Source organism: Elgaria multicarinata, chromosome 6, assembly GCF_023053635.1.
Source record: "Elgaria multicarinata webbii isolate HBS135686 ecotype San Diego chromosome 6, rElgMul1.1.pri, whole genome shotgun sequence".
Lineage (NCBI taxonomy): Eukaryota > Metazoa > Chordata > Lepidosauria > Squamata > Anguidae > Elgaria > Elgaria multicarinata.
This window is the reverse complement of record NC_086176.1, coordinates 118,152,203-118,177,110: the sequence shown is the minus strand read 5'-3', so window position 1 is coordinate 118,177,110 and position 24,908 is coordinate 118,152,203. Positions and strand designations below refer to the sequence as shown.

Sequence of the window (24,908 nt, the reverse complement as noted above, 5' to 3'; positions counted from 1 at the left end):
GAATGCCCTGACATACCTCAAACATAACAGAGAAATTCGTGGTGCTCTATGGATGAAATCCAATGAAGTTGCTCTGCTGATGGGCCTACTTCCATCAGTGGGACTGGTAAGGGACAGACAATTCCTCCCTCAACCCCCCCCTCCACATGACCCCTAAATCTACTGCAGACAGTTGGGGAACCCTCTGGAACGTGGTTGCAGAAGCAGAGGAGAAAATCTCGATGCAACATTGGATTCTGCTGCCCTTGTCATAGATCAACTTATGTTTTGGGGGAAAGCTTGAGCTGTGATCTTTCTGCCCATTCACAATTTGCTTACCATACAAATGGCTCCTTTCACATTCTATATGCTTTAAGAAAACTGACTTTAAGGGAAGGTAGAAATCCAGAGTCTAAAATAGCCACGGCAGCAAGTGCTTTTCTTGTTACCCAGGAACATTCAGGCGTTTCTGTATTCTCCGAGTCATGTGGTACGAAACTATAAGGCAGCCTTTCTCAACCTGGGGCGCTCCAGATGTGTTGGACTACAACTCCCAGAATGCCCCAGCCAGCTCTGCTGGCTGGGGCATTCTGGGAGATGCAGTCCAACACATCTGGAGTGCCCCAGGTTGAGAACCACTGCTATAAGGCAATGAAACCCCAACCATAGAAATCCTCCTATTTTGCCACCGTTCATGGCGTCTGAGAGTTCAGTAGGCATGGTTCTATACACTTCATACTCAGCTTCTCAGACTTGGAAGGTGTCTTAGAGATCATCTAGTCTTGCCCCCTGCAGCTGCAGCATCCCTGAGAGATGGTCCAGCTGCTGCTTAAATACCTGTAGTGAAGGAGAACCTACAACCGCCTGAAACAGTCTCTGCCAAAAACTCAGTTGAGAAATTGCACCTAATGTTGAGCTGAAATGTGCTTTCCTGCAATTTCTACCCATTGTTTCTGAAGAAACAAAGAAAACTGCTCCATCTTTTGCATGACAGGATTTCAGATATTTGAAGCCCGCTATCATGTCCTTAGTCTTCTCTTCTCCAGGCTAAACATACCCAGCTCTTCCAACAGTTCCTCATAGGATAGTAATAGCAGAACTATTACTTCCCTTAACCTGGACGTGCTGCTTCTGTTAATGCAGCCTAATACGAATAAACAACAAACAGCAATAATGCATTAGCTTTTTTGCAGCCCTGTCACACTGCTGGCTCACGTCCTTCTCACATGTACTGCTGCCAAGCTTGGTTTCCCCATCCTACACAAAATGCCTTTGATATTTTTATACCTACATGTAAAACAGTAGACTAAATCCAATGTCATGCCTTTGGATTTTTGCTCATGTAATGGGATTTGTCCTCTCCTCCCCCTCACCCCTGCCTCCCCCCCCCCCAGCAAAAAAAACCCAGAGCAGGTTTGGGGGTTGCACTGGGGAGGGGAAATCCATTCTGCCAGTGTTTCCTTTCTGCCAGGAGCCCTCTCTGTTGGTATGGAAGGCCATGCTCTACGAAACCAAAGCTTTTTTGACAACACCATCTGCCTGGCATGCTGTTCGCTTCCAGTATCCTGTTTTCTGTACTACTGCCCTGACCTTTGACAGGAAGTAGGAAAACAGCAAACAATTTGGCTGCAACTCCATGCATTAAAATACAATTTCTGTTACAAAGCAGGAGCACAGAACATGCATGTTGGGGAGTTTAACATTTGCTTCTGTTGTGGATTGTGTGTCATGGTTTTTGTAAGATTTTCAATACACCCTTTAAGAAAGAGGAGTGGGCACAACATCCTTTCAGCATTAACCCATTTTCATGGTGGGAGAAGTCTTGTGAATAGAACTAAAATAACATAAGAGCTGTGCTGAATCAGGCCGAAGGCCTATCTAGTCCAGTATTCGGTTCCCACAGTGACTAACCAGATGCCTATAGGAAGCTCACAAGCAGGACATAAGCGCAATAGCACCTCCCATACTCCATTCTTGAGTGGGTGTGCTGTAAGATTGGACGTTTTTAAAAATAAAATAAAACTGGAACCTTCAACACTCTCATGGGAGGAATGCTTCTTGTAAGACACATATGGGACATCTGTGGTCCACATGGGTACCCTAATCGCCATCCCTGCTGAATTCTTTGATGGGGAGGAAGGCATGCAGAGAAGTCATCTCCTCATGCCTCCTCTGACCTCATGTAGGCCATGTCCCTCCTATCCCATTCAATATTTGTTTGACAGGCTGGTAGGAATGTAGTCTCTCCCTCCTGGATGATAGGTCTCCTCAGAAGGGAGAGCCTTTGAAAGCCAGGATCAAGGTGTATGTTATCAGTCTCCCAACCCATTGCTGTGTGAGGACTACTGCAGCACACGCGCATTATCTAAAAGCAGCCTGATACTGTTTGCTTCGGAGCTGTTGTTTTTAGCTTTATGCAAATGTCGTCTATTATCTAAAGTTCATATGATTAATTGAGTAAGAGAGTAATGTCAACAAAATTTCCAGGAAGACAGCTTGCTCACCACTGTTGGGGAATCTCTACCTGTGTATATGGCTTTGTATGTCTGGAAATGTTTAACCACTTCCAGATGAGTTAGAAATTTGAAATTTGGCACAGTGTTAAGTCTGACTGTACAATGTACCAGAAAAATCTAAAAACATAAAAAACCTAGACTTACATCTAAAACTTCCAGCATGCCTTGAGCGGGAGGCCAGATTTATTGGCCTTTGGTGGCCATTGTGAGAAAACACTTTGTATGATAATATAAGAATCTATTTCTCAAGGACTGGTTGTTCAGCTTTTGAAGCTGCACAGAACCACTTCTTTATGCTCCTTGCTGAAATAAAAATCTCCTACCAACTTAAAGATGAATGAATCACAGAGATATTTTTATATATCAAGTATATGTTACGCAGGGACCCTTGAAATTTTCAATGCTGATAGGTCGTGTACAAAGTTAAAAAAAACCTTAAATCCAGAATTTTTGCGGTTTAACTTCCCCCCCCTAATTTAAAACATATCTTAGGCTGACGCCTACAACTCCCACCATGCCTAGAATTCCCAGCAACTGAAGGCATGTTGAAAGGTGTAGGTGTAACAGATCTTGGGAGATAGTGCAAGGCCACATGCAGGCCCAGCGCTGCCATAGAGGCAACTCAGGCGGCGGCCTAGAGCGCCAAGCAAACGAGGGTGCCTAACGGCGCACCCGGAAGCTGCTCTCCTAGAGTGGCTTCCGGGTGCGCTGTTCCAAAGCCGCCACCCCCCTCAACCCCAGCGTCCTGGCTTCGAAGCCAGCGCCTGGCTGGAAGCTAGGACGCTGGGGTTGGAGGCGGAGGCTTCAGAACGGCACGCCAGGAAGCCACTTCCGGGCGCGCCGCTTCGAAGCCTCCGCCCCAACCCCAGCGTCCTGGCTTCAAAGCCGGGAGCGGGCGTGGTGGCGGGGAGGCGGCGAGGCAGAGGCTTCAGAGCACGCCTGCCTAGGGCGCAATATAGTCTGGCGCCGGCCCTGGCCACATGGACGATCTCATGAGATCTTTGTAACGGCTATACAGCCCAGCATGCCTTCACTGAAGCTGCCCGTGTCGATGAGAGGAGCGAAACATCTTATAGGATGCAGGCAGTGGCCCGCTAAAGGCCTGGCTGCCTGGCTGTGACTTCCGCCTACTGCTGCCACCTTAGGAGCAAGGCCAAGGAGAGAAAATGGGGCTGAGGAAGCAGGCACCACTTGCCTGTCCACTGGCGCCAACTCTCAATGCTGCAAATATGGATGGCAGAGCAGTGGTGAGGTAAGCCACTGTGGAGAGTGGCGGCAGTGGCCCTGGACCAGGGCGGAGGCCTACCTGCTTGGTGTTGATGGAGGGGCCAATGGCAGAGGCAGTGGTGAGCATGGCAAAAAGTGCTTTCGGTGTACAGGTGTCAGCATTTTCAACTGCAACAAAAATAAAATTGATTTGATTTGATTTATTACATTTATATACATTTATATTTATAGCCGAAGCTTTCTGGGCAGTTTACAAAAGTAAAAAACAGTGAACATTTAAAAAGTATACCAAATTTAAAACCATCAAAAATATAAACAGTATAAAAACAACGATATCCATTTAAAAAATAACAGTTCTGGGGTCCGTTAAAAAACAAACTTAGCGTTGTTAAATGCTGTTAAATGCCTGGGAAAAGAGAAAAGTCTTGACCTGGCGCTGAAAAGATAACAATGTTGGCGCCAGGCGAGCCTCATCGGGGAGATCATTCCATAATTTGGGGGCCACCACTGAAAAGGCCTTCTCCCTTGTTACCATCCTTCGGGCTTCCCTCAGAGTAGGCACTCGGAAGAGGACCTTAGATGTTGCGTGCAGTGCACTGGTAGGTTCATGTCGGGAGAGGCGTTCCATCAGGTATTGTGGTCCCAAGCCGTGTAGGGCTTTCCAGGTTAAAACCAGAACCTTGAATTGGGCTCCTTGTACACAGGTGTGACCTAAGCAGTACTAGTAGTCAGAAGGCTTGCAAAATGCTGGTCTTTCCTAGTTATCAACCAGCTGCACAATGCTGAAGTTCCAGCTCCCTTCATAAACCTTCCAGCTCACTTCCTTGGAGCAGGAAGCAAAATATTGGACCGGGTGTTTTGCACACCAGAGATTTCTCTGTTCCTGGGTTCTTCACATGTGGCCATGTGACACCGTTGGTTACACCTGCCTGCAAGATGGTGGCACAGTGAAAAGTTTCTCAGTGTGTCCTTTAGAAGTGGAAGAGTGAGTGAAATAAGACACAAAGTGAAGCGTCTCCTATTTTTCCAGAGGCTATTTTGTTTGCTGAGAGTGTTCCGAGCCTTTCTGACCTTAAGTCATGGGGCTATTTCCTCTCCCCTCTCAAACTATGGAATTAGCTTCTACAAGCTGTGATGATTCCCACCAGCTTGAACACCATTAAAAGGGAATTAGACAAATCCATGGATGATAAGGTTATCAATGGCTACTAGTCACAATGGCTTAATATTACTTCCAGTATCAAAGGCAGTATTCTTTTCATAGAATCATAGAACTGGAAGGGGCCTATAAGGCCATCAAGTCCTCAATGCAGGAATCCACCCTAAAGCATCCCTGACAGATGGTTGTCCAGCTGCAACAGCCCACAACCTACCTAGGTAACTGGTTCCATTGTCGTATTGCTCTAACAGTCAGGAAGTTTTTCCTGATGTCCAGCTGGAATCTGACTTCCTGTAACTTGAGCCCGTTATTCTGTGTCCTGCACTCTGGGATGATTGAGAAGAGATCCTGGCCCTCCTCTGTGTGACAACCTTTTAAGGATTTGAAGAGTGCTATCCTGTCTCCCCTCAATCTTCTCTTCTCCAGGCTAAACATGCCCAGTTCTTTCAGTCTCTCTTCATAGGGCTTTGTTTCCAGACCCCTGATCATCTTGGTTACCCTCCTCTGAACACGCTCCAGCTTGTCTGCGTCCTTCTTGAATTGTGGAGCCCAGAACTGGACGCAATACTCTAGATGAGGCCTAACCAGGGCTGAATAGAGAGGAACCAGGACCTCACGTGATTTGGAAGCTATACTTCTATTAATGCAGCCCAAAATAGCATTTGCCTTTCTTGCAGCCATATCGCACTGTTCGCTCATATTCAGCTTGTGATCTACAATTCGAAGTTCCTTCTCGTTTGTAGTATTGCTGAGCCAAGTATCCCCCATCTTGTAAGTGTGCACGAGTTTCTAGAGAACATGAGTGAGAGGCTACTAGTGTGCTCATGTCCTGCTGGTGGGCTTCCCGTAGGCATCTGGTTGGCCACTGTTGGGACAGAATGCTGGAGTAGGCTGGCCTTTGGACTAATAGAGCAGTGCTGTTCGTACGTTCGTTTTCCGTATTGAGGAGACTCCCCAAAACGGTTTGTATAATGGCATGGGAATTTGTTGAAAGAAGGAAAGCCAGATATCCCTCAGGTCGCAATTAAAGTTGCTTTCTAGATCATGGTCCTGCTTTACTCTGCTGAAAAAGTTCTCATATGATTTTGGGGCAGCTCTGTACCAAGCCTTTTAGAATATTTCTATCTGTGCTAAAGAAGTGTCATATGGTACCATTAACCTCACAGGCATAACTAGCTTTCCTTAATTTATTTTATTTTTTACCTTTACATCCACCCTTTTTTCCTCTAAGGAACCCAAGGCGGTGTACATAGAATCATAGAACAGCTGAGTTGGTAGGGATCTAGAAGGCCATCGAGTCCAACCCCCAGCTCAATGTGGGAATCCCCCTTAAAGCATCCTTGACAGAAGGTTGTCCAGCTGCCTCTTGAATGCCTCTAGTGTGGGAGAGCCCACGACCTCCCTAGGTAACTGATTCTATTGTCGTACTGTTCTAACAGTCAGGATGTTTTTCCTGATGTCCAGCCGGAATCTGGCTTCCTGTAACTTGAGCCCATTATTCTGTGTCCTGCACTCTGGGATGCCTATTCCTCCTCTCCATTTTATCCTCACAACAATCCTATGAGGTAGGTTGGGCTGAGGGTCTGTGATTGGCACAAAGTCACCCACCGAGCTTCCATGGCTGAGTGGGGAGTAGAACCTGGATCTCCCGACTCCCAGTCCAGCACTCTAGCCACTACACCACAGTGGCTCTTCATCCTATATTGTCATCAATAATATTGATGACAATATTATTGTCATCAATATTATTGTCACGGAATAACGGGCTCAAATTACTGACTGTTAGAGCAGTACGACAATAGAATCAGTTACCTAGGGAGGTTGTGGCCTCTCCCACCCTAGAGGCCTTCAAGAGGCAGCTGGACAACCATCTGTCAGGGATGCTTTAGGGTGGATTCCTGCATTGAGCAGGGGGTTGGACTCGATGGCCTTGTAGGCCCCTTCCAACTCTGCTATTCTATGATTCTATGATCAATGCTAGTTCTTTATGTTGGAATCAATGCCTAATTGTGTAGGGTTTTTCTTCTCTTTTCAGATTTTCTATTTTGTACATACATTGTTTTGTATATACTGTATATGATGACTTCGGTGGGCAGTGAACGTACTCGGGGCACTCGAGACAAAGCGCAGATTTCGCCCACGCAGCTGACGCAACCACAGAAACCAGTAGTACAGGTAAGGATGTGAGCGTGCTTTATCCATGTATCTTAATCTGTAAGAATTGACGACCAAACAATGATGCCGCGAAGATTGCCTGTAATTTTTCTGTGAGTTTATGTGCATGATCACATCTAAGGCCCAGCCTATACATATAATCCTATACATGGATAGGATTACTTCAGACTACATGCGAGGGGTATGGTTTTTGAATGCTTCCCTACAAAAAAGGGCCCTCTCAATCCAAAATACCAGGCTTGTTTGTTTTCTCTTTGTCTGAAGTGTTGGTTTTGTTTTCAGGAAGTATTTCATGTAGGAGAACTCTCGAACATTATCCCCTATCTGCAGTCTAAAGTGATGCAGTCTGTTTTCTCACCTCATTTGTACACTAGAGCTGACATGTCTAAGAAGTCACAAGGCATTCCTCAGAAACATAGCCAATTGAAGTTTGGTTTATATATAATACCAAGCCATGGTTTGGTTGGATACAAGCTCTGTGTCTCTGTGCTCTACTAGTATAGTACACTTCACTTCCGATACTTCCTGGTTTGACCAAAACATAGTTTGTTGTTACATCCAGACAAGGTTTGAAAACTACAGTTTGATGCTCGTTTGCGATCCTAGTTTGGAGAGTTAGCACAAACCATAGCCATTCAAAAAAAAATTACACCTCTGATCATTAAGAACTTTTTTGTGGTTTCTAGTCTAATAATATCACCTAAAAGTTGAGTTTTGAGCTTGCTTTTACGGATGCCTTGGTTAAGCGAGGCTTCCTTCAGCCTCAGTACTCTGTAGGTATGCTTTCCCAGTACCCTACTATTACTATTGTCCTTTTTTGGTGGGGTGGTTGGTGGTGGAGAAAGAATATCAGTATCCTCCCCACCTCCACCAAATAAAGCTCTGAGACGACGGACAAAATGAGTGTGCTCAAATTGTATAAGAAGTCACGAAATTAGACATAAATTATTAAATTAGGCAATGGGCATGAGAGACTACATAGTCTGTTTCCGGGCTCATTAGGGTTCCTAGTAGGCTATACCTATGAACTGTGTTTCCTTCGATAGTTTAGAGAAGACTGTAGCAGCTTTTTCTCTTGTTCCATGCTAAAGCCTCTGCCTTAAGAACCGTTCCATGTCAGATGACTGTTGGTAGTTTTCCCTATTTCTGTCTAAAGTTTTTGGGTTGTTGAATACATCTCTTAATATTTGTTTTCCTCTTAGGTTAACAATAAAACAACACGTTGCAGGTGGCTGAAGCATCTGGGGGATTTTGGGTTTTGCATGCCTGTGTTTTTTTACGTTGGATATGTTTGTACTTCTCAGGCAACAGCAGAACAAATCCGCCTTGCCCAGATGATCTACGATAAGAACGATGCAGACTTTGAGGATAAAGTGAAACAGGTACATTTCTTCTCTCTCCCTGGTGGGAAGGAGGGTTGGATTTCATGGGAGATTAAGACAAAGGAGAAACGTTTGAATGAAGTCCCGTCCGTTCTTATTTGAAGCCATGTCCAGACCCAATTGCTTACTAAAATTTGAGCATTAATTGCTCACACTTCTTTCTGCAGCCATAAGGCTTGAGTCAATTAAAATAAAAGATGATAACTGAGGTGGGGTTTTTTTTTTGGCTACAGTCTTCCTAAAATAATGCGCAGTTGCCCATCTTCATTTTTCTGGCTGTTTGTTTGTTGTTCCAGGGGTCTCCTAACCTTGTTTGAGGTTGAAATGTAGCGAACTCTTGCGCTCGCTTTGCTTTTACTTTAGCCAGTGAGATGTTCTTGCCTCTGCTTTTCCCCCACCCAACCCTGCCAAATTTCAGAGTTTGATTTAAATAACAAAAAAATGTGTTCAGCTCCCTCACGCACAGGAAGTATTTATCATCTCTGCAAAACCCTGCTGGGTCCCAGCTTGGCAGCTACTCAGGCAAAGTGGGGAAGTTTAAATACTGCTTAAAATATAACAATATTTAAACTTATTTTAAAATGGAGTAATCCATTTAAAAAAACCCAAATATTGTGTAGGCCTAGGATTTAATACATGGTAAACTCAACTTTTCATAGAATCATAGAATCATAGAACAGCAGAGTTGGAAGGGGCCTACAAGACCATCGAGTCCAACCCCCTGCTCAATGCAGGAATCCACCCTAGAGCATCCCTGACAGATGGTTGTCCAGCTGCCTCTTGAAGGCCTCTAGTGTGGGAGAGCCCACAATCTCCCTAGGTAACTGATTCCATTGTCATACTGCTCTAACAGTCAGGAAGTTTTTCCTGATGTCCAGCTGGAATCTGGCTTCCTTTAACTTGAGCCCGTTATTCCGTGTCCTGCACTCTGGGAGGATTGAGAAGAGATCCTGGCCCTCCTCTGTGTGACAACCTTTTAAGTATTTGAAGAGTGCTATCCTGTCTCTCCTCAATCTTCTCTTCTCCAGGCTAAACATGCCCAGTTCTTTCAGTCTCTCTTCATAGGGCTTTGTTTCCAGACCCCTGATCATCCTGGTTGCCCTCCTCTGAACACGCTCCAGCTTGTCTGCATCCTTCTTGAATTGTGGAGCCCAGAACTGGATGCAGTACTCTAGATGAGGCCTAACCAGGGCCGAATAGAGAGGAACCCGTACTTTGTGTGATTTGGAAGCTATACTTCTATTAATGCAGCCCAAAATAGCATTTGCCTTTCTTGCAGCCATATCGCACTGTTGGCTCATATTCAGCTTGCGATCTACAACAATTCCAAGATCCTTCTCGTCTGTAGTATGTTGGTTCTCTCACTCTATTTGCCTTCTCAATCTGGTATAGGCAAGACTTCTGGCTATGTTGCCCATGAAGGCGCGTTCCTAACTCCTTCAGATATTAAAGGACCTTCTCGAGTTTGGGGGTGGGCATGGAGGAAATGGGTGTTAGACTTCTGAAGATATAAATAGCAAAATACTTGCTTAGACTCTACTTGTAATTGTTACCTGAGGCTTTTTAAACGTGATTCATGTATTTGTTTTTTCTCCCCAGCTTATGGAAGTGACTGGGAAGAATCAGGACGATTGCATAGTGGCTCTACATGACTGTAATGGAGATGTAAACAGAGCAATCAATATCTTGCTGGAAGGAAGCTCAGACACAGTAAGGATATGCAATTAAGGACCCCTTTTAAAAAATCCCTAAATGTTGCCTTGTCTTGAAGTCGTGAAGCATGGAGCCTTCCTGCTTTTGCTGGGAAACCTGTCCATTGCCCCAAATCCACATTTTCTACATAGGTTTTAGGACCAACCTTGTATATACTTGGCTCAAAAACACTAAGAATTCCTCAGTGCCTGAGATTTCCCCCCTCCCAGCACTATCAATTAACATACATTCTCTAAAGGAGAAGATACTCAACTGATCCTTGTTCACTTCTTCCTGCATATGACTACCCAAAGAGATGCTCTTCAGGTCCATGAGTGGATCTTGTGCATAATAGTTGTTACATTCTGAAAAAAGTTGATCATAGTTGTTACATTCTGAAAAAGTGTGCATCCAGAGTTATTCTAAAATATCAACTGTTAGTCCAGGCCAATTCTGCTGAGAGAGTACCAATTCTCAGAGTGCAGGACACGGAATAACGGGCTCAAGTTAAAGGAAGCCAGATTCCAGCTGGACATCAGGAAAAACTTCCTGACTGTTAGAGCAGTACGGCAATGGAATCAGTTACCTAGGGAGGTGGTGGGCTCTCCCACACTAGAGGCCTTCAAGAGGCAGCTGGACAACCATCTGTCAGGGATGCTTTAGGGTGGATTCCTGCATTGAGCAGGGGGTTGGACTCGATGACCTTAGAGGCCCCTTCCAACTCTGCTATTCTATGATTCTATAAGTCTTTCTCAGTAAAAAATAAAGGCTGTGTTAAACTGAATTTGTCACGGCAGGTTGTTATTGTGGTGCAAATCTAGAGCTCCAACTCTGCTATTCTATGATTCTATGAGATCTGTCTTCCATGGTCCCTATCAATACTGATTTCTGATTCTGTTTTCTTCAAACAAATGCAACATCATTCCTTGCTTTGGGGAGCCTGAGTGTCTCTAAATCTGTTGTTCTGTAAGTTAGGGTTGAGTGAAGTGCAGGTCTGCCCCGGTGAAGCTGAGCATGTATTGATTCTTGGTAGCTTTTTGCCTGTTCCAAGGTGGACTGTATGCCTGGTTAGATCCATCTGTCCCTAATTGTTGAGATCTGCCATCTCTGATCTTCAAATGGCGAATTGGGATACTTCAAGATACCTTAATTGCTTTGCCCAGGGTTGTGTGTGTATGTCTGCTGCTTTAAAAACAATTTAAGTTATGTATGGAGAAAGTTAACGTCTGTACCTTTAGTATTTTCCATAATTCTGGTTTTGCTGGTTATGGACGAGGAGCAAGAAGTTATGCAGGACATTGAGGCTCCACCCCCACCCCCTTTTCAGAAATATCTCGGGTTTCTGAGGTTTCAGTAGGTTTTCCCCACATGCATTCAAGTGTATCTTTGCAACAATAAGGGCTAGAAATGTGCTCCTTTTTCTTCCCTGAAAAAATAAACACAGAGGTTCTTAGGCTGAATTCTACGCTCAGGAGATTTAGTTTGTGCCTTTTCTTGCTTCCTGTAGCATTATTACATCCACATAGCCTCACTTCTGACCATTGTGGTCCAGTATGCATAGAACAAAGAATGGCAGTTGTTCTGTCTGCTTTATTGTGATAAAAGACCCATCCCTGTCTCTTTGCGAGGTCCAGAGATGCCCTGTTAAGCTTTACCATCTGCATTCTGAATTAGAACAGTGGAGACACACGAAAGCAGGCTGGGGGCAGGAAGAGGAGAAGGGTTCTTTCTCACAGCCTCTGTTCAGTCGTGTCTGCAGGGGTGATGGAATGAAAAAGACAACTGTAACCTCCTCTTTGTCTTGTTTGGAGGCAATACACGTGATATTAGGGGACGGAGCTCTGGCCCCTGCTCTTGTTTATTTTCTGACTGTCCTGTGGGCAGCATTCCCTTTCCCTGGTGCCTTGTAAAAGCCTGAGATAGAGCTTCTTGTATATTCAGCAGGGATACATCTGGGTTGCCATTTGGTTGCTGGGGTTAAGCTAGCTATTTGGAGTTGCTGTGGTAGTAGAAATGTTGATCACCTAGTCACCTTAATTGACAATTGATTTATGCCTGGCTTTTCCCGCACCCCATTTCTGGCCAGAATAATCTGACTCATGCAACCCTGCACTAACTCAGAATAAACCATGCAGTTCAAGCAAATGCCTATCTATTAAATTATTCACTTCCTTTTAAAGTGCATAATTGAGAGGGAATGATCCAGACTTGTCTTAAGTGAAGATCAGCCTGGCCCCAACTGGATATAAATGTATGTTTACACGTCAGCACTTCATTCTGACGTGGTTGAACTGGTCTCCCTTCTCGACCTTTTCCTGCCACTCCTCTTCCCATGTGTCACCTTGTGCCCCACCTCCCCACCCTGCCCCCCAGCCTGATAGGAGCCACTTTGGGAGAAGGTAGTTCTTTGTAAAGAGGGTTAAAATATAATAAATTAGGGCTAGCAAAAAAAGGGAAAACTCCAGCTCTCACGTCTTCTTGTAGAGGTCTTGCTGTCTAAGAAGCACCTGCCTAGGTATATCACAGCTCAAGTACCGATGGGCAAGTTAGTGTGATTGTCTGGGAAATTTTTCCCTCTTCACTGAATATAGGAGTGTCCACTTCTACTATCCAGAATGGTCAGTCAACAAAAGAGGTAGGAGAGAATAACCGCAATACCCGTATTTCTTCGATTGTAAGACGCCATCGATTGTAAGACGCACACTAATTTCAGTACCACCAACAGAAAAAAAGCTTTGATTTTAATAATCGCACCCGCGATTCTAAGACGCACCCCCTTTTTTTAGAGATATTTATATGGGGGGAAAAGTGCGTCTTAGAATCGAAGAAATACGGTAGTTTTGAAACTAAATGGTTTTGTGTCCCAATCACTAACGTGTGAAAGAGGACCAGGATACGTTACGATGCAGTACCAGAGTGAGGCATGAGTGCATAGTACAGAGGTATGTCATAGTATGTCAGGCTTATTTCTGGTTTCTGACTCGTTCCCAGACATGACTGTGCTGGTGATCCTGGCCCAATTTGTCTCTAAAATGAACATAATAATGATGTGCCTCACTAATTGATCATAGAAACAAAAGTCTATGGGCCAAACTATATGTAAGGTTAAAGCTATGATTAAATTGTGGATAATATATATATATATATATATATATATATATATATTTACTAAGTAAAGTTCAGGATGACTGGGAGTGGTGTTTAACCCCCTCTGCTGCAGTGTCAGTAAAACTCCTCCTTCCCTCAAGGTGCTACTTGGTATGGGAGGGAAGCTTAAACTGCCAAATAGCAGCTAGGGAGGAGCATTAACCCTCCTCTGTGGTATTGGTATTGATTGACACCTCCCTCCAGTGCCTGCTATTTACAACTTAAGATACACACTACATTAAACCACGTGTTTAAGGCCACCTGTAGTTTGCACTTGTAAAAATGATTTGCGGTTAAAATGGCATAGAGATGAATGACATTCCAAGAGTTCTGGAATGTTACTGTGGGTTCTTAGTTTTTGTGGATGCTGTCTTGTGTGTGTGTGTTTGGGAGAGAGAGAGAATGAGAATGGACCTTGCACATCTGAAGGGCCCTGAAAAGTTCCCATAGAGCTGGGGGGGATTCAGGATGGAAAGTATTATGTAAGGCAGTCTTTAAATCCCTTTTAAATTGTTCTGTGTTTTCCTTCTCCACCTAAATAGACTTCGTGGGAGACAGTGGGAGGAAAGAAGAAAAGTCTTGGAAAAGAGAGTTCAGAAAACAAAGAGAACAGAGAAAAGCGAGGGGACAGAGAAGTAAGCCGTGGACGGGGAAGTTCCAGCAGACGAGGAAGAGGGGGAAGCCGTGGCCGAGAGTGTAAGCGCAGGGACCTTGGTCCTAGGAATGCCGTGGCCTTAGTTTGCGTTTGTACAGGAGGGTGTTCTGCTTGAGTTGCTTTGTTGAATGTTTGGAGTAGAGTCCGAGGGAAAGAATCATGAATACCGTGCACAGTTATTGTTTTTCTTTAACAAAAGGATTCGGCCCATTTGGGCACAATTTGTATGGCCTCAAAAACTTGATACTGGCTTGTTTTCATGGCATTTTATCCCTCTCTAAGTAAAAATGAGAATATTGTGTATTTTATACATTGAGCATAGACATGTGGAAAAAAATATGCTAAAAAATGGTTGGGTACTTTATTTGAGGTACAGAAAACCTGCTCTACGACCCTTTTGTATGAGGAGCTCATACAAATTTGAAAGCAGTGGCCCGACCCTGTTTGCACAGAACATCAGCCCAGCTGTGTCATATTGCATACCTGACCACTTGCATTGGGACTGGTTGAATGACTCGGGGACGCTTCATCCCTGGGTTATTTATTTATTTATTACATTTCTATACCGCCCAATAGCCGGAGCTCTCTGGGCGGTTCACAAAAATTAAAACCAAAGTGTAAAACAACAGTATAAAACCATAATATAAAATACAATATAAAAGCTCAACCAGATAAAAACAGCAGCAATGCAAAATCACAAATTTAAAACACCAAGTTAAAATGTATTTATAGACTGTTAAAATGCTGGGAGAATAAAAAGGTCTTCACCGGGCGTCTAAAAGCATATAATGTAGGTGCCAAGCGAACCTCCTTAGGGAGCTCGTTCCACAGCTGGGGTGCCACAGCAGAGAAGGCCCTTCTTCTCCTGGTAGCCACCTGCCTCACTTCCTTTGGCAGGGGCTCGTGGAGAAGGACCCCTGAGGATGACCTTAGGGTCCGGGCAGGTACATATGGGAGGAGGCGTTCCTTCAGATAGCCTGGCCCCAAGCCGTTTAGGGCTTTAAATGTTAATACCAGCACTTTGAATCGGGCCTGGACCTGGACTGGCAGCCCATGAAGCTGGAAAAGGACTGGCGTAATGTGGTCTCAACGGCCAGTCCCTGTTAGTAAACATGCTGCCCCCGTTTTGTACCAGCTGAAGTTTCCGGACTGTTTCCAAAGGCATCCCCACGTATAACACATTGCAGTAATCCAAACGAGAGGTTATCAGAGCATGGATAACTGTAGCTAGGCTGTCTCCGTCCAGAGAAGGGCGCAGCTGGTATATCAGCCTAAGCTATTTAATGGGCTCCAACCCTGCCTTGCTTCTTCCTCGACCAGCCAGAGTTCCTGGTCCTGCTTGCAGTTTGCAGTAGCATGCTGCTTGTTTCATGACAACCCGACCCTGGGTTGTTGTGACGTGCGGACAAGGCCAATAAGTACACCAAATCATGCATGAAAAAAGCAGCGCAGCATAAATACAAATTAAAAAACAAAAACAAAAACAAGCCAATGTCACACCGATTTTAAAACACAGTCCTAAAATATACGGGCTAAATGAAAGGTGAGAAATTCCACATTGAAGGCAGGAGCTCGTAGAACGATTGAAGTGTGATGCCGTCAGACGTGGCTCTCCATGGATTTCTCGGTGATCTTAGGCTTGAGCCAAGAGGCAGAATAGCTATTGCAAGTCTGAATCCTCGTGCCTTGTCAGAGCCTCTCACCCATTGACACTCCTGCTGCATGGATTCATTTCACACACACTTGGAAAATGTCTGAACGGGGGTGGGGAAATATTAAAACTGTATTATCTGTCTGAGATTCATATATGTATATATATACACACACACATACATTTTGTATCTCTCCTCCCATATCTAGTTAGAGCAGAAGAGAACGGAGTGGATAACAGCCAGGGGGACAGGCCTTCCGATCGTGGGAAACGTGGCCGAGGCAGAGGTAAGACCCAGCCTACTGATACATTTATGTTCTGTATTATGCCGTATACTCAAACCTACTCACAGTTACATTTCGCAGCGTTAAAGAAGAAGCCCTTCCTTACGAAATCGCCTTTGTTAAAAGTCTCCAGACATAGAACTCTTTGCAGCAACACAGGGGACAGCTGGAAAGAGGAGGGTGCAAACTCCTTCGCTGCCTTTGTGACTTCTTTCTGGGACGTCCACTGGCTGGAGCTGAGGTATCTTGTGCTTTCTTGGATAGCCACACTGGGGGCTGCTGCTGCTGTTTTTATTTATGAACTGGATTATGAATATGAGTGACAAGGGGGAATGTAAAGCAGCGCTACGAGGCATTGCCAGCAGTGCCGTGTCTGGGTTCCTGAAAAGTGACCTGAATGAACCGAACCTGTCCTGCACAAGATGGATAGAAATGAATGGAAGAGGAATAAAAGATTCACCCATGATTTTGCTCAGCTCCTGGGGCTTGCCCAGGAGACATCTGAAGTGGATTATACTGCAAGTGTGTATGTTTGGTCTTGTTCATTGCTGACCTTACTGAAGCTGAAGATCAAACAGAATCCACGGCTTGTGAAAAAGCCAGACGTTAAAACAAGAACTGGTATCATGATATTAGCTCTCAACACCAAGACTTAAAAATGAAAATAAAAAGTCCTTGAGCCATTTTTTTTTTACTTTCAAAGATATGTAATGCTGTAGTATGGTTTTGTTTGGTCTTTCTTTAGTTTTGTGTTGCAGCTCTAGATTTACACCACAATAACAACCTGCCGTGACAAATTCAGTTTAACACAGCCTTTATTTTTTACTGAGGAAGACTTATAGAATCACAGAATAGCAGAGTTGGAAGGGGCCTACAAGGCCATCGAGTCCAACCCCCTACTCAATGCAGGAATCCACCCTAAAGCATCCCTGACAGATGGTTGTCCAGCTGCCTCTTGAATGCCTCTAGTGTGGAAGAGCCAACCACCTCACTAGGTAACTGATTCCATTGACGTACTGCTCTAACAGTCAGGAAGTTTTTCCTGATGTCCAGCTGGAAACTGGCTTCCTTTAACTTGAGCCCGTTATTCCGTGTCCTGCACTCTGGGAGGATTGAGAAGAGATCCTAGCCCTCCTCTGTGGGACAACCTTTGAAGTATTTGAAGAGTGCTCTCATGTCTCCCCTCAATCTTCTCTTCTCCAGGCTAAACATGCCCAGTTCTTTCAGTCTCTCTTCATAGGGCTTTGTTTCCAGACCCCTGATCATCCTGGTTGCCCTCCTCTGAACACGCTCCAACTTGTCTGCATCCTTCTTGAATTGTGGAGCCCAGAACTGGACGCAATACTCTAGATGAATATTGAAGGACCACGAGTAATTCTCTGTTCACATAATATCAACATTTTCTCTGGCTTCTTAATCTAAGAATATGATTCTCAGTTAGGGTGCATCAGGTCATGCGGGGAGGCTGGTCACTGAGAGTACATGTTACTGGGCTAGAAGAATAAATAGTTTGAACTCGTAAAAGGTAGCTTCCTGTTTTCCTGTCTCCATCCCTCAGTCCATCACAATTTGACATAAAGAGGAATATTCTTCTCTAGAGGGAATGTCAGAGGAAAGCTTTGGGATTTCCTGAAACAACACAGTTGAATGTGATCTGTTGTGATATGGGGAAAAGCAGCTAGCCTTACAAATATAATAGTTTATGCGGGGGTTGTCAAACCCATGTTCTGTGCACCTAATTTTCTTACTGCTGCTTTTAAAGTGTCACAGGCCTTGTGAGCCATGTGTGCAACCAGCATGCTTTTCTGGTGTGCCTGTCTGTGGCTTCGCATCTGCACCCAGGGGCTATTTATAGGATTTAGGGGCCGTGTCCTGATAGGACAGTTTAGTTCAACAACCAGCTATGGTACAATTACTATGTGCCTCTAGTCTGATTGCTTTGTTTGCTGCAGGCTAGTTTCAGATTGCATCACTGAATGTGCACATGTACATAAACAGAGGTCTACAACTTGCTAGCCGAGCCCAAAATTGTGGTTCCCAGTTTCCTCTTCCCTGCCATGTGGGAAGCGGCAGTTTTCCTTCTGACCTTTGTGGTAGCAAGGGGACAGAGATGGGCATGAAGCAGGGCCAATCCCCAGCCACCTCAACATCGTTAAAGTTGGGAAGAAGGCGTTTTCCCTTGCCGCGCTTGCCAGAGAATGGGCCATGCATGCTGTGGCGAGTGCTTTTGGCAAAGCCCACATGTAATAAAATTGTGTAGGGACAGTAGTGAAGAACGTTGTTTGCGCTTTATCCATGTGAGTGTGGCCTAACTGCTTGCGAAAGAACTGCAGCGATGGGATGGAAAGCAGGCCGTCTTCCTTCTGGAAGGCTAAGCTATGGTTTGTACGTGGCTGCAAAAAAACGGTGTGATGTGGTTGCAAAAAAAGCAAATGCTACTTTGGGCTGCATTAATAGAAGTATAGCTTCCAAACCACGCGAAGTACTGGTTCCCGTCTTTTTGACACTGGTTAGGCCTCATCTTGAGTATTGCGTCCAGTTGGCCACCCTTGAGTATTAGTAGAGAAATGTCCTGGGTTTCACTGCTAACACTAACAACAATCTCAGGTTCAACTCCGGACTGAGTCTTTCTCTTGAGTTCTACTCCTATACATGCTTTAAATGTCTCCTGAAAACACGTCTTGTCACACAGGCTTTCCCTGGGCTGCTGCTGGGCTTATTTTGGTTTTCCATGGTATTTTTAAAGCTTTGTATTATGTTTTGATCTGTTGTATTTTATAGTTTTAATTGTGAACTGCTCAGAGAGCCTCAGCTGTTGTGCAGTATAAAAATGTAATAAACAGAAATATATATGACGGAAAACCCCATTCCTCCTCAGACAGCAGTCCATGGTCTACTTTTGACCTGCTGAGCCCTTGCACGTCCCCTGCCATTGCCCTGTAGCTACACCTGGTTGCCTGATAACTGCTGTGCTTCTTGGATGCTACAGGTGCTAGAAGTAGGTCTTTATGGCAGGTGGGGGTGGGCAGGACAGAATGGTTGATAGCATGAGTCCTCTTGGTTTTTATTGGGTTGGGTGCACTTATGCATTCATTGGTCTGCAACATCATCAGTTTAATAAAATGTTTTATTCTCTGTAGTTTTTACATCAAGATGTGGATCAATATCGTCTTGCTTTGCATCTTAATGTTTATAAAGAGGGTAGAGGATGAGTTGCGGTCCAGCTAGAATTCTTGATCTGCGTTTACTTACTTGCCCAGGGCCAGAATCTCTTCTCGATCCTCCCAGAGTGCAGGACACAGAATAATGGGCTCAAGTTACAGGAAGACAGATTCCGACTGGACATCAGGAAAAACGTCCTGACTGTTAGAGCAGTATGACAGTGGAACCAATTCCCAAGGGAGGTGGTGGGCTCACCCACTTTGGAGGCCTTCAGGAGGCAGCTGGACAACCATCTGTCAGGGGTGCTTTAAGGTGGATTCCCGCATTGAGCAAGGGGTTGGACTCGATGGCCTTAGAGGCACCTTCCAACTCTGCTATTCTATGATTCTATGTGTGTGCTGCTCCTGAAGGGGAGGGAGAAAAGGAAGAGAAAGACTTTCTTCTGAAACACGGGAGACCGGAAGTTCAGCTTAGCCAACGCTCACCCTTGAACAAAATTCTTTTCTTCCTGCAGGATTTGGACGTGGCAGAGGAAGAGGAGCAGGGAGGTTTTCAGCCCAAGGCATGGGGTAGGTCTTTCTCAGCATGCTGCGTGAAAGATTATTATATTAAATTAAAAGAGGGTCTATCAATATTTCTTAGCCATGTATAGAAGGAAGTTGCACAGGTCGCTAATTATGGGAGGCTAACAGGTTATCGAAATCCTAAAAAATAAAAGCAAAAGAAATGTATAGTGTGTTTGGAAAAAAAATAGTCAGAACTCAAAACCTTGATAACTTGCTGGCCTTACGTTAGGAATGTATAAGAGGCCTTCCAAGAAATTGGCACCCAAATCAAGAAATCTGTCAAATCCAAAAAGCAATTACCTTCGGAACAATGGGGTGCCCAGCTGCACTCTGAGGCATTCATAGTGGCAGTTGGGAGTTGAGAGTCTTTTTTTGTTTTGGAAACTAAACTGGTGACTAATGGTGTCAGTTATACCAACTATTGACCCAACGTGCATCTGATGAAATAGACTCTTGTCCGTGAAAGCTTATGCCATATTAAATGTGTTAGTCTTTAATTAAGGTTTTGTTTTGCTGTAACGTAGTTACTCCACTGGAAATCACAGCTCAACGCTGTGCAGGCATTAACGGAAACTATCTTTATGATCTAAAATGGGCAGCAGAGGGTCGGCTAAAGTGTTAAAAGGACTACCTAAGCTCATTCACCCCAGCTATACTCCAGTTGAGGGTTTCTGAAATTACATCCTCTGCTGGCAGTAGGTAGTGGTTGCTCCATGGTACCATCTGGCAGTGTCAAATTAATCGCACGTTCACTTGTTCTCTTGCAGTGCCCCTTTTCTGTGCAGTTAAAACTGGCCAGCCTTAGTGCTGTTCTCTTTCCCTCATGATAGACACTGCAAAATGAGCACCGTAGGACTAAATGACAGGTTTTAGGCACACGCAAGCATGTTTTTAAAGAAGCGCAGTAGTGGCGAAATGGAGGACCTGTCCATATGTCACCACTTCTGACGTCTCTGTGCACGGAGGTCAGGAGGGGGCCTTGAGTTTGCATGCTTCCTACGTGTGCTGTTATTTCAATACAGGATTGCTCTTACTGTGGGTATTTCGTCCACCTTCTTTAAGTCAATAAGCTTTCGTATTCAAATAACTATGGGTTCTCCCAGTTCAAATGTTACTGTGTATGAGCAAGGAGGGTGCATGCAAGGCCAAGGATATTGCTGTTTGTAAAGGGGAATGAGTGAGTATAATTTCATATAGTCCACTACAAGACGCCAAATGAATATATAAAATACAATTCAAATGAGTAAAAACACGCAAGATTACCTTTAAAATTACTAGAACAAAATACACAGCAACAGCTAATAAAGAAATAGCAGAAGGGCCCTAGAACAATATACCAATATATCATCATCTTTCAAATAAAAATAGCGTTGCTGGGGTCAACGAAAAGGGAGTGTGGTCAGGGAAAGAATGTCTCTAGGAAGCTTTTCCTTTGCCCAGGTACCGTCACCAAGACGGCCTGTGCTGGCAACTACCTGCCTGATCTTCAAAGTTGGGATTACCCAGTATAGGTCACCAGATTATGGTTTCAGTAAATGGGCAGGCTTATATGTGTGAAGGCAGCCTTTCAGAGAACATGTCGATTTAGGGTTTACAGATAAACACCATCGCTGAATTTCACTGGAAGCTGGTGAAGAACTTTAAGCATTGGGGTGCTACTTTCAAACCAGCAAGCCCTATTTAACAACCTGGCTGCTGCATTCTAAACCAGCTGGAGTTTCTGAGCTCTTCAAAGCCAGAGTGCATTACAGTACTCCAATATAGAGGTATTTAAGACACATACAAGGGTGTCAGGGTCATTTTCTCCAGGAAGGGGACACAGGTGGCACACCTACCAGAGTCAGTGAAAGGTTCTTCTGTCTACAAAAGTCACTCAGCCATCCATGTGCAGAGCCAGATCTAATACCAACCCTGAAAACCCCATTGTATTTGGTTTCCATTAATGTGTTCAGAACATTTTGAAGCGGAGTTGTATTAAGTGAAAATCAATAGTGACTTGCTTATGAATTTGCTTTTTATGTAGTACTTAAGGGTCCCAAAGTTCTTCCCCGTTGTCTCTGTGCATCACACATCTGGGTTCTGTGCTGTGCAGAGCCTCTGTTGGAACTGTCTAGAGCTGAGACCTTTAGGTGGGAAGCCCACCCTACCCCTCCTAGGCATCCCGGGGTGGGTGGGCGCTCCCACATTTCCCCACAGTTTCTCTATGACTGCTGCCACAGCATCACCACTGAGAGCTTTCTGTACTAAATTGCTTGTTAGGCGGTTGAGTGGAGTGTTTTTCTTGAGATTTATTCTTCCTATTCCTCTCTTTTTTTGGTTCTAAAACACTCCTTTAATCATTTGTTTTTATTTTTGTATGTTTGCTGCTCCCCCCCCCCCCCCCGTAACAACAGTCTATGGCCCTTTGCCCCCCCCTTCTGTAAGCCTGCAGACTGCAGGAGCAAATTACCACCACCCAATGAGCACAATCTTTGCCTTTTCCATTGGGCCATTGCAAAAAGGGCCAAGTTTAAATGCTCTTCTACACATTGGGCTGCAGAGCTGAAGAAGAAAGAGAGGTCTGTTTTTGCCAGAGGAAGATTCATATCCTACACCAATGCCATCTCCTGTTCCTCAGGGTGATGCAGCCTCCGCTCCCACCGTCTCACAGCTGTAACTCACCTATTCAGATGGTACAGAGTTCATCACACAAATCGCCCATAGTCTAGGATGGAGCCCAAGTTATGGGTTCAACTTCAGAAGAAAAGAGAAGAGAGTTTTCACCACACCACCTATTGTGTGATCTGAGCTTCCCAACAATATCACCCATGCGATGTTCCCTTGGTATCATTGCTTGCCAGATTCCAGGAGATGTTCTTGCTGTTTTTACATGGACAGGAGAGGATGGGGGTCATCTTGGTGAGAACTATACATGGACTACTACTCTTGATCACCCTCTTATTCTTGGGACAAAAGATCGCCTTGTAGAATCATAGAACGGTAGAGTTGGAAGGGACCTAAAAGGCCATCGAGTCCAACCCACCAGAGGTTTCCCACCAGGCCTCTATAGAAAAGAAACATGCCTTTCTCGAACCCAAAGAGAGTTGCCCAATTACAGAGGTCACCAGAGTTCAGAGGATGGCTGCACAGAGGGTGTACACTGTGACAACTACACTGTCTCAGCCTTGGACTTCTCACCTCCATCCTGGTAACAGCTTTGTGGATTTGTCCTCCTCACCTAACTCCTTAGATGTTGAAAGTTCTAGAAGTGGCACAAAAGCCCAGTACCCACCACTCCTACGTGCTTAAGTGGCAAGTCCATTTGTATGCTAACTAGTTGATCCTGTTTCCTGTTCTCTTCCTGTTTTTCAGTTCCTATTAATGCTTCATGATCAAGGGTCTTCTTTGTCCTAGTTTATTTGACCGTGTTGTCTGCATTCTACTCTCAGATCCAGAGGCATATGGGGTTTTTTTTCCATCCAATAGCCCAGCAATTTCTAAAGGGTCTAAAGAACTTATATCCTCTACTCTCCCAGCCAATCCTCACCTGAAACCTATCCATGGTTTTGAGTGCTTTAATGTCCAACCTTCTGAACCATGTGCTATGTCAGATTTTAGATTACTTTCCTTGTTGACATTATCTCCGAACATCAAGCAAGTGATCTGATGGTCCTCCGGTTCGATCCCCTATATTCAGTCCTCCGCAGGGACAAGGTGATACCCAGGCCGGTTCCAACTTTACTGCCTTTACATTTTCATTTGAACCAGGAAATTGTTCTTCCTGTCTTCTTCCCAAACCCAATCACACCTTTGGAGTCTTCCCTTCACACGTATGAAGGGCTTTAGCTTTCTATCTTCATCGGACTGAATATTCATTTGGGTTTCAGAAACCATATACCCTGGCTCAGCTCTTTGTGCCACAGTCAGTACAGGCCCATTCCACGTGGACTGTCACCTCTTCAGGTGCTTTTTTGAGAACCTACAACCTTTATTAAGTACTACTGCCTCGATGTTCAAGCCGGGAAGGAGAGTTCTTTTGGATGGGCAGTGCTTTCAGCTGTACTGACTTGACAACCTGTTCCCTCCTCTTTTGGTGAATCAGCTAGATAATCACCTATCTGTGTGATACAGGAAGACCACAAAGATGGAGAACAGGTTGTTTGCAGTGCATTTATGCAGTCACACAAATCATGCCATCCCACGACAGGTGTTTTGGCGTATTTTTCACGTTCCTCTTGGTTTGGGGGTGTCGCTCTGGTACTCTCAGAGGAACTTCAGGGGAAAGAAGGGAGCCCCACTCTTGGGCCTGTGTGAGAGAGAGGTGGGTCAGGAGTCCTGCCTAAGCACCACGACTCTAGAAAATTCTGACGGAGGCTCTACACAGGCACAGAACTCATATATGTGACTGCATGGATGACCGAAGAACCATAGTTACAGGTAAGTAGCCTGTCCTTTCTTACTGATCTTTTAAAGCATATTTTGTCCTAACTACTGCTATTTAATATGTAGAAGGAGCTGCCTTGTGCTGAGTTAGCCCATTGGTTGATCTCAGCCAGTACTCTATTCCGACACCGTGTGGCTTCCCAAGGTTTTCCCACGCCTGTTGACTGAGGTCCTGGGAGAGGAAATGTCAGCTATTGAATCGGGGCGGGGGGAATGCATGCAAAGTAGATGCTGTACCATTAAGCTATTGTCCAGTCTGCTTTATTAACCCCAGTTGCCATTTTATTAAAACAACCAAATTAGGAAAGAGTTCTTCTCTTCTCCCCTCCACCTTCAGTCCAGTTCTGTTAATTCTGTAAAAGAAAGCGCTTACTTTCATAGTTGCAGGATATGTTCATGGTGGCACTTCCCTATTCAATATCTCTATGGAAGAGTGCATGCTTTGTATGTATTGGGTCCAAGATTCAATAGCCAGAACTTTCTAGTTAAAAGGATCGGAAGTAGTGGATCTTGGGAATACTTTTAAGACTTCAGGGAGAGGCTCTGCCAATTAGAGGAGACGGTGCTGGGATACACAAACCAATGGTCTGACTCCGGCTAAGGCAGGTACATAAGCTCCGTTTTCTGTCGATTTCTGACTTTCTCAACTCTCTTGACCTGTAGGACATTTAACCCTGCAGATTATACGGAATCTTCTGCCACAGATGGCTTTGGAGCAAAACAAGAGTCTTGGGAGGCTGGGCAGAATGATGGAGATGATGGAACAGGTGAGGCAAGTTAACGAAAAGTTTGAGAACTACACATCTGGTAGAAGTATCATTGGCATAACTGTTGCATGCTCTGTGTGTGTGTGTGTGTGTGTGTGTGTGTGTGTGTGTGTGTCTCTGTCTG

At 44.7% G+C, this 24,908-nt stretch overlaps 1 protein-coding gene across 2 annotated transcripts in view; it reads left to right on the top strand.

The window, feature by feature from the left end:
• UBAP2 (ubiquitin associated protein 2) overlaps positions 1 to 24,908 on the top strand; it is a 132,678-nt gene that overhangs the window by 27,840 nt on the left and 79,930 nt on the right. For both annotated transcript variants that reach the window (XM_063128313.1, XM_063128312.1), the window contains exons 2-8: positions 6,917 to 7,056; positions 8,361 to 8,438; positions 10,038 to 10,148; positions 13,820 to 13,973; positions 15,793 to 15,870; positions 19,544 to 19,598; positions 24,681 to 24,784. In XM_063128313.1, coding sequence (XP_062984383.1) covers positions 6,958 to 7,056; positions 8,361 to 8,438; positions 10,038 to 10,148; positions 13,820 to 13,973; positions 15,793 to 15,870; positions 19,544 to 19,598; positions 24,681 to 24,784 — 679 coding nt within the window. In that variant the 5' untranslated portion in view covers positions 6,917 to 6,957. The remainder of the gene's footprint in view (positions 1 to 6,916; positions 7,057 to 8,360; positions 8,439 to 10,037; positions 10,149 to 13,819; positions 13,974 to 15,792; positions 15,871 to 19,543; positions 19,599 to 24,680; positions 24,785 to 24,908) is intronic.